This window comes from Onthophagus taurus, chromosome 11 (genome assembly GCF_036711975.1).
Source record: "Onthophagus taurus isolate NC chromosome 11, IU_Otau_3.0, whole genome shotgun sequence".
NCBI classification, from domain to species: domain Eukaryota; kingdom Metazoa; phylum Arthropoda; class Insecta; order Coleoptera; family Scarabaeidae; genus Onthophagus; species Onthophagus taurus.
This window is the reverse complement of record NC_091976.1, coordinates 18749742-18766877: the sequence shown is the minus strand read 5'-3', so window position 1 is coordinate 18766877 and position 17136 is coordinate 18749742. Positions and strand designations below refer to the sequence as shown.

The 17136-nt window shown below is 33.6% G+C and overlaps 2 protein-coding genes across 2 annotated transcripts in view; one reads left to right on the top strand and one right to left on the bottom strand.

The window, feature by feature from the left end:
- LOC111424241 (polypeptide N-acetylgalactosaminyltransferase 2) overlaps window positions 1-17136 on the top strand; it is a 162657-nt gene that overhangs the window by 141546 nt on the left and 3975 nt on the right. The window lies entirely within an intron of this gene.
- On the bottom strand, window positions 5257-7388 carry LOC139431883 (uncharacterized). Its single transcript, XM_071200129.1, has 2 exons — window positions 6632-7388; window positions 5257-6566 (listed from the first exon to the last, which is right to left on the bottom strand). Coding segments are annotated over exons 1-2 (900 nt in total). The 5' UTR covers window positions 6633-7388; the 3' UTR covers window positions 5257-5667.

The following is a 17136-nucleotide window of genomic DNA, read 5'->3' as shown; positions in this document are numbered from 1 at the left end:
AAAAAAAGAGAAAGCTGAATGAGCAAGGATGTCTAGGAGTGGAAAAAACAATTTTAAATATTATATAAACATGCAAAACAAATATAGTTTTACTCACCAAAAAAGAGAATGTTGTAGAAAGAGCTGTAGTGATGGAGAGAAAATGAACGTTATATAAACATGATAATAAAGAAGGTTGTACTTACCAAAAAACTGAAGAACACAAACACTTAAGTGACTTTCAAAGGCTGGGAGGTGCCTTCTTATAGTAGAGTAATGAAGGGGGGCGTGGGGTGGGGCGTGACAAGGGGGAGGAGTGGGGAATGGGCGGAGTTAGAGTGGGGGTACTTTTTTTCTGGCTCTACTTTCCTGGCAACCGGGGGGGGGGGGGAATTTTAGATTTCCCCCACTCCCATCCCCACTCTTCCATCTCCACTTTGGGAGGAGCCTGAGGAGGAGCATGGGAGGAGCATAGGAGGAGCTTCAATAAACAATCCTTTTCCCTTTTTCTTTTCTTTTTTTTTTTTTTTTTTTTTTTTTTCCTTCCTTTTTTCTTCCTTTTTTTCCCCTTTCTTTCTTCCTTTTTTTCTTCCAATTTAATACTTTTTCAATGTACAACCCAAGTCATACCCAATGCATACATACCATGTATTCATTTTGATTAACTATTTTTTCTTTTAAATTAAAACAACTTTTTACACTTTTTACAATCTTTTATTATTATTAATTTACAATCTATAACTGACAATGTTTATATACTAAACCATACATAAAGAACAATCCTTTCTTGCCGATGGTGGACCATCAATATGCGTTTCCCAATGAGGCAAATTATAATGTTCAAAACAGGGCAGCTTGCTTTGTAATCGCTCATCGTTTCTATACTTCAACGGTAATTTAAACCAAACCGCCGCCAAATCTAATGGCTTTACTTTATTGATATAATAATCGATTGGTAAATAACATAATTCGTAGTTTTTAATATTCGCTAAAGATAAATCAGATTCGTATCTTTCCATAATATCCCACACTTTATTAATTATAAAAGTTGAAAGTCCCAATCTGGTAACTAACCGCCAAAGACGTTCCATCTTGAACTGCTCTACCGCTACTACCCGTCTGCCTTTCTCAAGTCGTTTACATATAGTTATAGATGTCTGAATACGTATGAAAATAAATAAAAAACATTCGATAAGGAGCACATACTTGGTCTCTTTTTATGATAGGGACACATCGGCGCACCAACCTCCAATTTGCATTCATTTTCCGGCAATTCTTTTACCGGTATTGTTAAAATTCTTCTTAAAAATGTAGCTTTCTCACGTCCTTTTACGTACGCTACTTTTGTCGAACGACACAAATAATAAACGATCTCATCGAAACGAGACGCAGGAACAAACCCGTCGTTCCAATCAATACAATGATGATGACTCATTAACCAATTCGCCGTATTGCGAAATTTGGTAGATAGTGAAGAAAAGCTTCGACTAGGTTGAAACACGTAATGACTTATACAATGATTACTGTCGTAAGAAGCCAGTTCCTTTGGGATAAATTCTTCATCGTTTATCGTGAAACCTTGAATGTCCAAAATAATAAAATCCCTTTGAAAAACCATAATATCCATAATATACCACTATATGCAAACGTTTCCTTCGATGTTTAGAGATACACTAAATGACGTTGCTTCAACAGTACCACTATATTAATTGCTTAACCATTTTCGTAAGAGGCGAATACACAAATGCTCTGTCATGCAGAATTAATGCGTAAGCTGTCGTACCTTCCGGAATTGGATTTTTCGTTGAATACTCGATTTTTATTTCTACTCCGCTTTTATGTATTGCTTCCTGTTGATACGTGCAATCGATTCCAATTAACGGCGCGTAAGTTTTAAATTCTTCCGGTGAAAACAAAGGTTCGCTTTCTTGATAGTAGTATGCTTGCTGAAATCTTGAATACATATCATACAAAATCGCATAGTGATTGTTATCAAAATCCACATTCAAATTATCGTACGGAAAACGTTCTCCATTCAAGAAAACGGTTACGTTCGTTAAGTTTATATTATCAAATAATGCCATGTTTCCTTTAAATATACCCTTTCGATTTGTTTGAAATCCGATGATTATAAATCTAGGCGTTTCCAATTGTGGAGCAGTTTTGACGGCCCAAGATTGCTTCGTAGTTTGAGGTAATTGAGGGTACTCGTGTATTTCCCACGATCGAAAAGGAACGTGAATGTCTACGTTTCTTTCTGATAGTTTTGTTAATGCCAACTGTTCGCGTAATCCCACCGCCACGTGAGGAACTCTCCATATAATTTTATTAATGATCAATTTCAATTTTTCGTCGTTCGGAGCGGCTGCTGGTTGAAAGATGACGTCCGTATCATCGTGTCCGCGAATTAGCACAAGTTCCTGTCGAACGTTCATCATGATCTTTCTGAAATCTTCTGCGAATCCTAGCAACGTTTTTAGCGGAACGCTAAGACCGAAATTTCCATTTTTATCTAAAGCCTTTGCAACACCCGCTATATCATCTTTCCAAGGTTTTATGTGCCAACCGGCGTTCTCTAATTTCACCACCTCGTTCTGCGTAGATGAGAAATAACCCTTCATGCATGAGCTTATACCGACGTTCCGCACACCATCAACATGTACTCCGTTAATAAGATATCGAATATCGCTAAACATAAATGCAACGGGATTGTTAACCAATTGCCCCGTGGCGCTGGCATCTTTTGTTATACTTCCGTCCGCGGCTAACTTACGAACGCTACCCTCGACGTATAGATAACTCTCGCTCGGTAAAGTATAATTATCTATTTCCGGAATTGAAATTCTAATTTCGTCATTGTTATCGAACGTGGTCGATCCAAACGGTTGATGCGAATGGAATTCATAACTTACGATAGAGTGATCTGTTTTTATCTTATCCGTTACTTTTAAAATGTCCATTACTTTAACACTTCGTATCCTAACTGAACTAAATACCTTCGATTGACTGGTGATAATCGATGAATGGATCGTCTTCTACTGCCGCTACGTTGACTGATGACGCGCGCTTTATAGTTTTCTCCATTAAACAATTTTCTCGCTCTGTCTCTTCTTGACCACCGCATTCTTTTGTTTTGATATAACACTGTCATAACGTTAGTCAAATTTAAATAATTCAATTTATCGATCTCAGGTGAACTCTCACTGTTATTTCTTCTTCTCTGAAGTCTACCAAGTTTCCGTCCTGATCAAGTATACGTACTGTTAAGCTACTAATCACGTTCGTTAAAACCGGTAAATAAATAGGTAGTTGTGGTGATTCGATTATTTTAAAACCTGCCGGAACGTTTGGGAAAAAATGATATAAAACGTGCACGGGAACTCCGTTATTATACGATCCCGTCACTAAATTACAATAAATTTGTAAGGCGTTCGTTTTATTTATGTTTACTACGAAATCGGATTCCACTTCCGTATCTCTAGGTAATATTTGAGGCTTGAAGCCAAGTAACGGCCCTATAGAATTATCGCATGCAAAATTAATTCGACGGGTACTTTTTATTAAAGAATGTTGTGTGTTATTATTCCCCTTAATCCTTATTACGACACTTTTAGCGTGTCTTTTGTCTAGCTGTTCATTCACGAACTCGGCAATATCATCAATATCGTACGTTCCAACAGGTACTATTATATTGTTTTTAAAATGTCCTGTCTTATCTTCGTATTGGATTACGTTGTTGTTTTTATTAACGTTTGCTAAACTATTAAACGTTTCGAAATTCAAAAGAGCCAACTCGTAACTTCCAAATTCGTTCAAATAGATCGGAGGATTAAAATTACAAGTCAATTCAGATGACTTTCCAGTCAACGTAAATGTATATGTCGTGTGTATTGCTTCTTTCTCCATTACTTCTGAACGTCTAAACGTCTCTAGACTCTAATAGATCCTTTTATTACTTAGAAACTTCAGACACAACTGTCCGCAATTTTGATCTATTTCTCTTTGATATCGACAGTAATTATACTTTACTTGACCACCCCTACCGTCTGACAGCAAATATTGTTCAATTTCTAATGGCGGTCTTAAATCACCGTAACTGTCGAAATAGTATATGTCCTTGTCGTCTTTCTTATAGGCGACCCAATGAGTCCCTCGTCCTTTCAAGTTATCCAAGTTAACAATACCTCTTTCCTTCTTTTTAATCTTACTCGGGAGATTGTCTCTCATAAATATACCCCGAAAATGTGGAATTTTTAGTACTTTCGCAAACTTTTCCAACTCGACGTTAGTTAACGCACGACGAGGTATTCGAACTAGTTTTTTGAACTAGTGGTTATACCGCAACCTTTCTTATAGGGCTTATTGAAGTAACCTGTGCCGCCAACATTATTCCCCTTTCCTTCAATAAACAAACCGCAACCTTTCTTATATGGTTTTATATAAAATCCGCTACCTACGGCCTTTGCTTCCATAGCCTTGTTATGTCTTCGTTCTTCATCTAATTGCTCTCTAGCTGTTTTCGCGTTGTTTATAGTTCTTGCAATAGCGGCAGCACCACCGCCGATACTACCTAGGGCACCTAAAGCTGCGAACAGGGGAATTAAAGGTAAAAATCCTCCCGTTTTCGGAATTCGAATAACTCGACCTCTAGGTTCGGAAATTCTTTTTCTTATCTTTTTCAGAGCTCCGTACGCCGCTTTAACGTTTGTCAACAAATTCTTAGCACCTGATCTCGATATTGCGTTGCGAGCGAATCGAAGTGCATCTACAAAAGATATAGCTCCACCACGCTTTACACGCGTTCGGACTTTTTTTAAAGGTCGTCGACCCGTACGATTTCTTTTTCTACCTACGCCCATACCGACCGCTACTTTTGCTTTCATTAAGGCGGCAACTGCGGACGATGCCACTTTTTCTCCAAGAGTAGACTCTTTATTTCGTATTCGTTCTTTCGCTGCTTTATATAATGCTCTGTCTGCGTCGTGTCTAAATTTTAAATTTGAACTGACCGTATATGCTATATCGTGTTTCTTACACGCTTCGTCTAATGGATTCACGCCTCGATCTCCTCTCGATAATCTCTTTTCCAACTTGGTACCCGGTCCACAAAAATTATATCCTGGCAAATGAAGTTCTATCGGAAGTTTATCTATCAACTTGTTAAAAAATCCTCGACCAATTCGTTTGCCTGTCAAACGATAACTGTTACGATTAGGTTCTAACAAATTCATTTTATAATTTCACTCCTTCTTCCTTTTCTTCACAGTTAAAAACTAGAAATGAAGCTCTGCTGTTGTGCTTTAAGCTTTTATTCCTTTTAAATATTTTACAAAAACAGTTTTGCTCTTAATTTATACTTAAATCTATTAATATTATTATTATTATTCAGCTACACTTAAATCTACTAATACCTATCCTAAAAATTAATCGTTACTCAGTTAAAAACATTTCGATTACTCTACAATGCTAAAACGTTCTTGATATATGTTTAATCTATAATCTACATCTAAATATTTTTCTAATAACTTATTTACGTTTCTTATCCTAGTCTTAAATCTAATTCCGTCCAACATCTTTTCTTCCCAGTCACTTATCCTTGATTGTCTGTAAGCAAACGTCCAAGTGTGCATTCGGTACACTCTATTTTTCGATTCGCAAAACGTCACTTTTTTTTCCATTTTATTCACTTCACATCTTCATTAATGCGTGCAAATCTAAATCCAGTAATATCTTATCCATACCGTATACGAGCAGTTCTTTAGTTACGCACAAATGTTCACTTGGTGCACCGTTTGAAGCAACCAATATATTCGATTTTATATCACCTTGCATTGTTGATACCACATCGATCACGCTATCGTAATAATTTTTATATTCCATACACTTTAATACTTCTACCCTACTCGAAACTAAATCGCTAAGTTTCCACAATTCGTGTAACGAGTCGTAAGCCAGGTAAAATATTTCTGACCCCCTTTCCATTTTCAACACTTTTCGTACATTTTCTATCCATTGGCTGCTGCAGGTCACGCCGCTTACAACGAAATGTGGTGGTGTCGATAAATCACCAACAAAACTATTCATAATCAATTGTCTGCTATTAATCACATTTTTCCATTCGTCTTCGGTAAAAGTTATGCATTGTCCTTTTCCCATTAATCTTATAACCGGATCAAAATGTAGATTGGCAGACATGCCAACCGATATCCATTTCGTTCGACTTTTATTTAAATAATATGTACTCTCGGAGAATAATGGCGCTTGATTACCTTTTTGGAGATTATTTTTCACTGCTTCATTTAATACTACGTTACTTGTGAAAGGTAACTTTCCACAATTTTCTACATAATGTTGTTGATTGCTAGGAAATACGTACTCCGCTAAGTCGGAAGGCAACAAATTAATTCCATCGAATACCACATCCTTTTTTCTTTGATTATCACTTCCTAGCGACACATTTGTTGCAGTTGTCTCATTACAATTACCCTCCATTTTGATGTTTCGGGCAGGTTTTTTATTTTCACCCTTTTCAAATGAATTTACAGCAGCTCTCTTAGTTGGACATTTGGGGTTCGGTCTGGTTGCCACTAAACATCAATATTATTGTTTACATTAGTACATTATCTACTTGTATTACATTTGAATTACTTACTCGTTACGTTAAAAATCCTCTGTACTAAATGCACCAAAAATCTACACGATATTTTTAATATGTACTAAATACACAAAAACCTTACTCTGAAGCACAACACTCTGCGGTACAACTTCGACCAACGTTTGTATTTATAGCAATACATAAGGTTGCTGGTGGGGGGAGTAATATTTTACATCATTACCGAATATATCTATTATACATGTTCTAACATGTCATTATATCGTGAGACGTCAGACAAAACGCATGACAAATTTATTAAGAAGCTCTTAAAAAATATCTCGCAGGTGGATCATGACTCATCTACTACTAACAAGTTAGTTGACCTCCTCCTCAAACCTGTCCTCCCAAAAAATTTGCCGATTCAAGAACCTCCTCGCATATTCTTAAATACCTGTACACCTTTACATAATAAAATAAAAAATATCTCGCAGGTAAGTTATGACTCACTTGTTTGTATACCTACATGTCTCAAAACCGTATACCTTTGTGTATAATAATAAATTAAGAGATATATCGAAAACATTAACAGTTCATTGAGAAGCGTCGAAGGATAAACATAGTAATTGTTTTCATCTAGGTAAACAGGTTACATATAAAGATAAATTTTTAATAACATAACCTAAATAAAGATACATTTTTAATAAAGATAAATTTTTAATAATTTCGTCAAAATAACATAACCTTCTCAAGTTAATTGACCTCCTCCTCTCTTCATCGAATCTCCTCCGACCCTCAAAAGAATCGCCGATTCAAGAACCTCCTCTCCTCATCGAACCTCCTCTGACCCCCAAAAAATTTGCCGATTCAAGAACCTCCTCCTAGAACGCAGGTTCGAGGAGGAGGTTCTTGAATCGGCGAATCTATACTACTGTAGACGTATTCATATTATTTTTGAAGTTTTATTTTTTTAGACGTATTAATGTCTATCATGTAACCTCTAAATCTCTAAAAACACGCAGCAAACGCATAGTACTCAATGACAGTTAACAGGGCGTGGCAAATAGTGTGACGTAGAGTGCGGGCAACCAACCCGTAGTGGGCTACAAAAATACAATGCATGTAGCAGTCTTGTTAGATTCTACCGTTCTTGATTTAAATTCGTTTTAGAATTAAAATACAAAGACGGACGTGTTGTCTTGATGAAAGTTTGTAATGGAATAATTTTACATCAAAATATTACCAAAAATGTAACATACCAATTTAGGTAATTTGATAAAAGTTATAATTTCTATGTGAAGGTAGGCTGTGTACGCTACAGAGATGCAACTGAAATTTTTATTGCTACGCAAAGGATCGTCTTACGGCATGCTAAATAAGGAGATGAGAATGGTCGTCGGGTAAAAATAACTATTCATAGTTGCAAAAATGGAAATTATCAGCTAAAGAGCTATTTAGCACTTCGAAATCACGTTGGGCAACATGTGCAAATTCCATGAAAACCGGAATTTATCGTATGTTGAGGTAGGAGAGCGTGAACGTAGCGCGACGGAAACCAGATTATGTAAACAAAAATTCGGCTTCGAAATATTGATAGTTTACGTCTATGTACAGTTGCTCACAAAATTGAGTATACAGGAGAATGGAAGATAGATAATTGTGAATATTTCAAATGGTTATTAATTTATTTTAAAGTTTGTGATATATATATATTAACAGCAATCTTATTAACTAATTTGAATACAAAATAATCCAGTTTTCCAAATAAAATAATGACAATATTAATAATAATGATAAATGATACAAATTTCAGTGTAGAGTAAAGGAAAAGTGAATAAGTTTAGGTTGGTATTATGTTTTAATACGCTGTAGGCCCTCAATTGGCGTCAATTATCGCCTGCAATTGCCGTGGCATTGAGTCCACTAAGTTTTTGGTGTAGTTTGGCGAGATTTTATCCCAAATTTTACAAATTTCGTTTCTCAATTCGCTTTTGTTTCGGCAGTTGCTATTTGTTAACTGAAATTTAACTTCTCCCCACAAATGTTCGATGGGGTTCACATATCAGGTTCACGACCAGGAGACTGTGGTGGTGTTTTCAGTTGTTTTGGTGTGTTATATAACTATTCTTTCACAAGGTACGACGTATGTTTTGGATCATTATCTTGTTGGAACCAGAACACAGTCGGAAGGTTAAGTTTTTGAGAGCTTTGACGTAAATTGCGTTTTAAAATATCCAAATAACTAAATTTTGTCATATTTTCCTCAATAAACTCCATAGTTCCGACACCGCTGGCTGCCATTGATCCCCACAGCATTACTGAACCACCCCCGTGTTTTACTGTTGACGTTAATGTTAATGTTAGTAAAGTAATTCGTGGTATACACTGAAAATAATTGATTATTATTATAAATTTTTTTTGTATACTCAATTTTATGGCCTGAATTTCGTATCACTTACTGTGGGGATATGCTGTGCGGGTCCGTGGCAGCCAGCGGCGTTGGAACTGTAATTTATTGAGGGAAATATGACAAAATTTTGTTATTATTTAGATATTTTAAATCGTAATTTACGTCAAAGTTCTTAAAGAGTCAACCTTCCGACTGTGTTCTGGTTCCAACGAGACGATGATCTCGAAGATACATTATACCTTATGAAGGAATGGTTATTATACAATACTTCAAAACAACTAAAAGCACCACCAAAGTCTCCGGATATGAACCCTATTGAACATTTATGGAGAAAAGTTAGGTTTCAGTTAAAAAATAGCAAGTGTCGAAACAAAAACGAATTAAGAAATGAAATTTGTAAAATTTGGGATAGAATATCACTGAACTAAACCAAAAAGTTAGTGGGCTTAATGCCATGGCGAATGCAGATGACAATTGACGCCAATGGAGGGCTTACAGCTTATTAAAACATAATACTAAGCTAAACTTATTCACTTTGCCTTAACTGTACACTCAATTTTGTGGCGTGAATTTCGTGTAATTTTTTATTATTGTTAATATTGTTATTATTTTATTTGGAAAACTGGATTATTTTGAATTCAAATTAGTTAATAAGATTGTTGTTAATGCATATACAGGGTGATTCATATAAGAGCCGACACAGAGAATGTCGATAATTTAAGAAGATTTTAACCTGAGGAGTTATAGCCCTTCAAAGTTGGCTCTTAAGTTTTTAAAAAGTTCAATATCTTCGTAATACATTAAGCTAAAGAAATCAAATTTGGTATTCGTTATGAGTGTACCAAGAGTATTAATTGGTAGCAAATGTAACTCAATTGAGGCATATCACAGGGTTGATTAAGGGTTTTAAATTTTTTTAACCTTTTGGCAGATTTAATACATTACTACTTCATTTCATAGGGAATTTAATTCTAAAACTTTTCTTACTCTTATTATTTTTCTAAAAACTTTGTCGTTTTCATTAAAAACTTAAATAACCAAAGACACATATTTCGTAATGTTACTTAAAATAAGCGAAAATTCAATAGTCAGCTATGAAATTGTACGTCAAACTTGACAAATAGGTTATAAAGTTATTTGACGACAAGGTTTTATAACCTATTTGTCAAGTTTGACGTACAATTTCACAGTCGACTACAGAATTTTCGATGATTTTAAGTAGCATTAACGAAATACGTGTCTTTAGTTATTTCAGATTTTTATGAAAACGACAATGTTTTTTAAAAAATAATAGGAGTAAAAAAAGTTTTAGAATTAAATTCCCAATGAAATGAGGTAATAATGTATCAAATCCACCAAAAGGTTAAAAAAATCTGTCAACATTTAGGGGACCATCACCCTTAATCAACCCTTTGAAATGCCTCAATTGGTCTCAACTTGCTACCAATTAATACCCTCGGTACACTCATAACGTATACCAAATTTGGTTTTTCTAGCTTAATGTATTACGAAGATATTCAATGTTTTAAAAAATTAGACCCAACTTTGAAGGCCTGTAACTCCTCAGGGGTACAACTTAGTATAGAGATAAGTTGCGTTAAATCATCTTAATTTGTTGTCCTCTACATGTTCCTGCTCTGTGTCGGTTCTTATGTGAAATTAATAATTATTTGAAATTTTCACAATTATCTCATTCCGCTGTATACTCAATTTTGTGAGCAACTGTATGTATGTTTACTTAAGAGGCTACTTTACCATACAGCTCGGTAAATTACAAAAAACATACATTATTTATGAAAATATTTGGATGAAATTTTGTACATAGCTTCTTCTAATAATTCTACATAACGCATGGTGAAAATTTTTAAAATTTTCCAAAAAAGGTGGTTTTTTCTCTTCATCGAAACTCGTTGTTTTATTTATTACTTTTTTAATATGGTAGAGAAAATAATCATTTCCAAAAGTGCGTTTTGAACTTTATTTTCCGTGATTTTCTACTAATGATTGTGTAATTTAACTAAATTTTATGAGTTTATAGTCAATAGTTGTTATTTTATTGTTTACTATAGTGTTAGTTTAATTTAGTTTGTGTAAAGTTTTTATAAACATAAAAAGTACTTATTTAAAAAGAATAAACCATCACAGTAAAAATTAAAACTATACATTATTTGAAGCGATACCATAAGATAAATAATACAAATGATGCAAAACCAAATACTGATGGTAGAGAATAATCCATTCAACTGCAACAAAACTCGCATTAAATTTATTAATGAGTCAAAAGAAGGCTCATTTCTTTTATGTTTTATGTGCGGGATAAAAAAGAAGCTCTATACTGAAGAAAGCAAAGAGTCTATTGAGATAAACTCTGCTGTTTTTTTCTGTTATTTGTCGGTACCGGATATACACAGACTGTAGAATTATTGTTATGTGTGGATATACCATTTATGTTAACAACAACATTCCAAAAATATCAACACCGTAAGTGACAAAATCATGGATTAAGCATGGCAGTCTATGAAAAACGCAGGTGAAGAAGAATTAATTTAGTTACAGCTTCAGGAGAAGTAAATAAAGACTGAATTCCTATGATAACCTCAATTGCAGATGCCTGTTGTAAACGCTAAACGCTCGAACAACGTCAATTACGATGCATCATCCGGAGTAGTACTGCTATAAAATAATTGTATACAATAAAATAAAATACTTGTGTATACAGGGTAATTCAGGTAGGTAGCGAAAGCCGATCAGGGTTATGTTGCTATTGATAATGATAGCAATTCGGTTATAACTTATGAGTGACATTTCACATGAAGAATATAAAAGAAAGAAGAATTTATTGGAAACTTGCAAGATGGATGCATTAACAGAAATAAAATACAAATTCTTACCAGAAGCTAAAGTACCAATCAGAAATGGATCCAAGAAAGGTATCTGTGCCTAACTGCATCGAGATTTGGTGATGTATGTAGGATGAGAAATGACACGTCTTGCTTAAATAAAGTTAAATCAATCTTGTACTCGAAATTTGCTAAAAACAATAACACTAAACATGGTCAAGACTATGAATGGCTTGCAGTAAAAAAATCTGAAAGTAAATATAACTTGTCAGCAAACTCTTGAGCTCTATTCATCCGTAAGATGTATGGATTCTTAGTTGCAAGTCCAAATGAAACAATAAAAAACGAAAATGCCATTGTCGAGGTGAAGTGTCCAGCGAATTTCAAGAGCTTACATCTATTCAACGATGGCAAATTAAAATTTCCTAAAGATTTTTCTATTCAGTGCTGTTTTATTTATTACACTATTAGCCATATTTTATACAGGTGTCTCAGCGAGACCGGTCATTAGACGTTTCTGGGGTTCTGGCGAAAATAAAAATTTGAGAATTCAGACTGAAGTATTATCAATTACGATCTCTTCGTCTAAAATATTTTCAGATTTCTAGCACTTCCGGTTATACCGGAAGTCGCCACCAACTTTATTTTTTTAAATGGAACACCCTGTATATTTTTACATATTTGGATTTGTCTGTTTTCAAGGTTTATAAATAACTTTACTTTTTGCAATTTGATTCGACCGTTCTCGAGTTATTCGAATTTTTCCAGAAAAATCTGCTCCAGCAGACATTTGTTCAAAAAATCAGAGAACACTCGATTTTCGGGATATCAATTTAGGATTGAGAACATGCTTCAGCAACATGATGGAGTATGTTTTGGTGCCGAGAACTGCTGTCTAGAACGTTTGGTCACTTTACTATGACACGTTCAAGGACAGTGTTCCATTTAAAAAAATAAAGTAGGTGGCGACTTCCGGTATAACCGGAAGTGCTAGAAATCTGAAAATATGTTAGATGAAGAAAACGTAATTGATAATACTTAAGTCTGCATTCTCAAATTTTTTGTTTGGCCAGAACCCCAGAAACGTCTAATGACCGGTCTCGCTGAGACACCCTGTATACTTGAATCATTATTTAATATTATTATTAATTAGGTATTACATATTATTTCATTTACTTATACAAGGTGATGCAGACCATCCATGCAGTCCATTTTTTTAAACGGAAATATTCAAAAAGTTAGAATGAAAAGTAATAATATTCATAAAATGGATATGCTTTGCACAGCCAAGAAACCACAATTATTCAGCTATTAAACTTTTTCTTTAATTTTTGTAACTACCTGTGTTTTCAAATAATATTACTTACACGATTACTCTGGGACACATGTATATCAAACGAACGCATAATAATACAACAAAGATATAATTTATAAATGTTGTACCGAACTTTTCACATTCCCTGTATTGCAAATATATCTATTTTAATATAAAATGAAGTTATAAATGTTATTTTCGTTTTAAAATGATATAAATGTTTTATGACTCGCAAAATTATTTATTGCATTTGAAATTGATTTTTGCCTTACATTCAATTGAATTATAAACCCACAATTTTAGATGTTCTGAACTTCTTTCTCTAATTTCTCTATTAAAAAATTAATATTCTATTCATATCGAAAAAAAGCATTAAAAACTGATATTTGCGTAATGTAAATTGTTGTGAACCAAAATACTTCAAAAAAACAAACGTAGTAAAAAAGTGGGCTAAATAACTAAAATAATAAATAAATTGGAAAGTCAATAAAAAGATTGATTTTGATTCGTAATTAAGAAAAATTGTTAATAAACAATAATATTTAGAAGAAGTCGTTTAATTTCTTCATTAACAACATCGACGAGAAAAAGAATCGTAATAAAATAAACACGATGTTTTTTTTATCTATAAAGGGTCGGGCCTAGTAGAAAATAAACTCCGCCTCGTTGCTTCCGAACGTCCGTCGCACAGTGGTCTAAATTCGAAAAAACCCGAACAAAAATATTTTAACGCAGTTTGGGTTGAGATAATTTTTTGAAACTTGGTATGTGGCTATAGGACTATATGCTAAAGACTTTGTGAACTTTTGGATCAAATATGTCAATCGGAAGTACTAATTTACTTGAGGCCACAGTCTATTTTTTTCATATAATTTAGGTCCTTAGAATTGGATAAATACAAAATTTTATACAACGCTATTAAATCGTGAAGGATAGCTAAATACAAAATTGTTTAAACTAAATTGGTTATATAGTTTACTTCGATGTAAGGTTTCTATAAATAAATCTTTAACTACAGAGTGTCTCACATATCTGGTTCGTTAGAAGTTTTTCAGGTTCCACTATTCGTACAATTTTGAAATTTTGGTAGCATGGGTTGTTCATTCGGAACTTTCAATCTAAAATATTTTCAAGATGGCTGCCACTTCTGGTCTACCGAAGTAGACCATAACTTCGTTATTTTAAATGGAATGCTATAGTTTTTATTACACCATTTGATTGTACGTAAAAAATAGGTCAACTTTGATAAAAGTTATTGGTACCTAGCGTTTTTTGTTTTCGAGTTATTTTGGTTCTAAACTTTTTTAGTAAATTTCACCATGCTCTTTAAAACCCCATATCTCAGCCAACGTTCATTCAAAAAAGGTCTAAATTGGTACGATTATTCTTCAAGTGCTGTCAAGTAGATTGTCATTTGTTGTATCGGAGTATCTTATACAGGCTGGTCAAAAATTGAATTATTGTTTCTCCATTTTCAATGGCGAGAAAGTAGAAAATTTTAAATGGAACGAACCATGCTTTTTTAGCCTATCAGAAATGGACTTTAATTCTCTATAAATTATCTACGTTGCTTAACAATATGTGTTTCTTCTTGTTCTGTTTCAGACCATTCTTCGTCATCTTCATCTTCGTTGCATCCTGCCTCATATAGCTCTTGTTCTGATTCTTGTTCTTCGTCATATTCATCTTCTTTTTCGCCATCTTTTTCTTCTTCCTGGTCTTCTACATTGTCTATTATAAGTAATCTTTTAGTCTCGATACTCATCTTTTTATGTTTTCTAGAAATGTGCTGTTGAAAATTACTTATAAATGGATGTGAGCTGGGGGGGTGAAATGGGGCTGAGTAGCAGTCTTTTAAATAGATCTTCATTCGTATCCAGTCTACTACATTTCCTTGTGTGGCTCTCTCTAAATTTTCGGATTTTTTTGTTATTAGCTTCTTGCGCTTCTTCCGACAACTCTTCAATAGGTAGTAGAGCTTCTTTAATGACTGCAGATCCATGTATCAAAATTTTATGAACGCTGGTTGGCATATAGTACCAACTATAAAATGGACGTACTTTTCGGCAGTTTTGAAACAATATTTATCAAATTCATTGTAATTAATATTGTACTCACTGTTTATTGCAGCCAAAACAACGCTAAATCGCTGTATTAGTTCCTCGTCAATTCGTTAAATGAAGTATAATGTGATTAAAGATATAATTTATAAATGTTGTACCGAACTTTTCACATTCCCTGTGTTGCAAATATATCTATTTTAATATAAAATGAAGTTATAAATGTTATTTTCGTTTTAAAATGATATAAATGTTTTATGACTCGCAAAATTATTTATTGCATTTGAAATTGATTTTTGCCTTACATTCAATTGAATTATAAACCCACAATTTTAGATGTTCTGAACTTCTTTCTCTAATTTCTCTATTAAAAAATTAATATTCTATTCATATCGAAAAAAAGCATTAAAAACTGATATTTGCGTAATGTAAATTGTTGTGAACCAAAATACTTAAAAAAACAAACGTAGTAAAAAAGTGGGCTAAATAACTAAAATAATAAATAAATTGGAAAGTCAATAAAAAGATTGATTTTGATTCGTAATTAAGAAAAATTGTTAATAAACAATAATATTTAGAAGAAGTCGTTTAATTTCTTCATTAACAACATCGACGAGAAAAAGAATCGTAATAAAATAAACACGATGTTTTTTTTATCTATAAAGGGTCGGGCCTAGTAGAAAATAAACTCCGCGTCGTTGCTTCCGAACGTCCGTCGCACAGTGGTCTAAATTCGAAAAAACCCGAACAAAAATATTTTAACGCAGTTTGGGTTGAGATAATTTTTTGAAACTTGGTATGTGGCTATAGGACTATATGCTAAAGACTTTGTGAACTTTTGGATCAAATATGTCAATCGGAAGTACTAATTTACTTGAGGCCACAGTCTATTTTTTTCATATAATTTAGGTCCTTAGAATTGGATAAATACAAAATTTTATACAACGCTATTAAATCGTGAAGGATAGCTAAATACAAAATTGTTTAAACTAAATTGGTTATATAGTTTACTTCGATGTAAGGTTTCTATAAATAAATCTTTAACTACAGAGTGTCTCACATATCTGGTTCGTTAGAAGTTTTTCAGGTTCCACTATTCGTACAATTTTGAAATTTTGGTAGCATGGGTTGTTTATTCGGAACTTTCAATCTAAAATATTTTCAAGATGGCTGCCACTTCTGGTCTACCGAAGTAGACCATAACTTCCTTATTTTAAATGGAATGCTATAGTTTTTATTACACCATTTGATTGTACGTAAAAAATAGGTCAACTTTGATAAAAGTTATTGGTACCTAGCGTTTTTTGTTTCCGAGTTATTTTGGTTCTAAACTTTTTTGGTAAATTTCACCATGCTCTTTAAAACCCCATATCTCAGCCAACGTTCATTCAAAAAAGGGCTAAATTGGTACGATTATTCTTCAAGTGCTGTCAAGTAGATTGTCATTTGTTGTATCGGAGTATCTTATACAGGCTGGTCAAAAATTGAATTATTGTTTCTCCATTTTCAATGGCGAGAAAGTAGAACATTTTAAATGGAACGAACCATGCTTTTTTAGCCTATCAGAAATGGACTTTAATTCTCTATAAATTATCTACGTTGCTTAACAATATGTGTTTCTTCTTGTTCTGTTTCAGACCATTCTTCGTCATCTTCATCTTCTTTTTCGCCATCTTTTTCTTCTTCCTGGTCTTCTACATTGTCTATTATAAGTAATCTTTTAGTCTCGATACTCATCTTTTTATGTTTTCTAGAAATGTGCTGTTGAAAATTACTTATAAATGGATGTGAGCTGGGGGGGTGAAATGGGGCTGAGTAGCAGTCTTTTAAATAGATCTTCATTCGTATCCAGTCTACTACATTTCCTTGTGTGCCTCTCTCTAAATTTTCGGATTTTTTTGTTATTAGCTTCTTGCGCTTCTTCCGACAACTCTCCAATA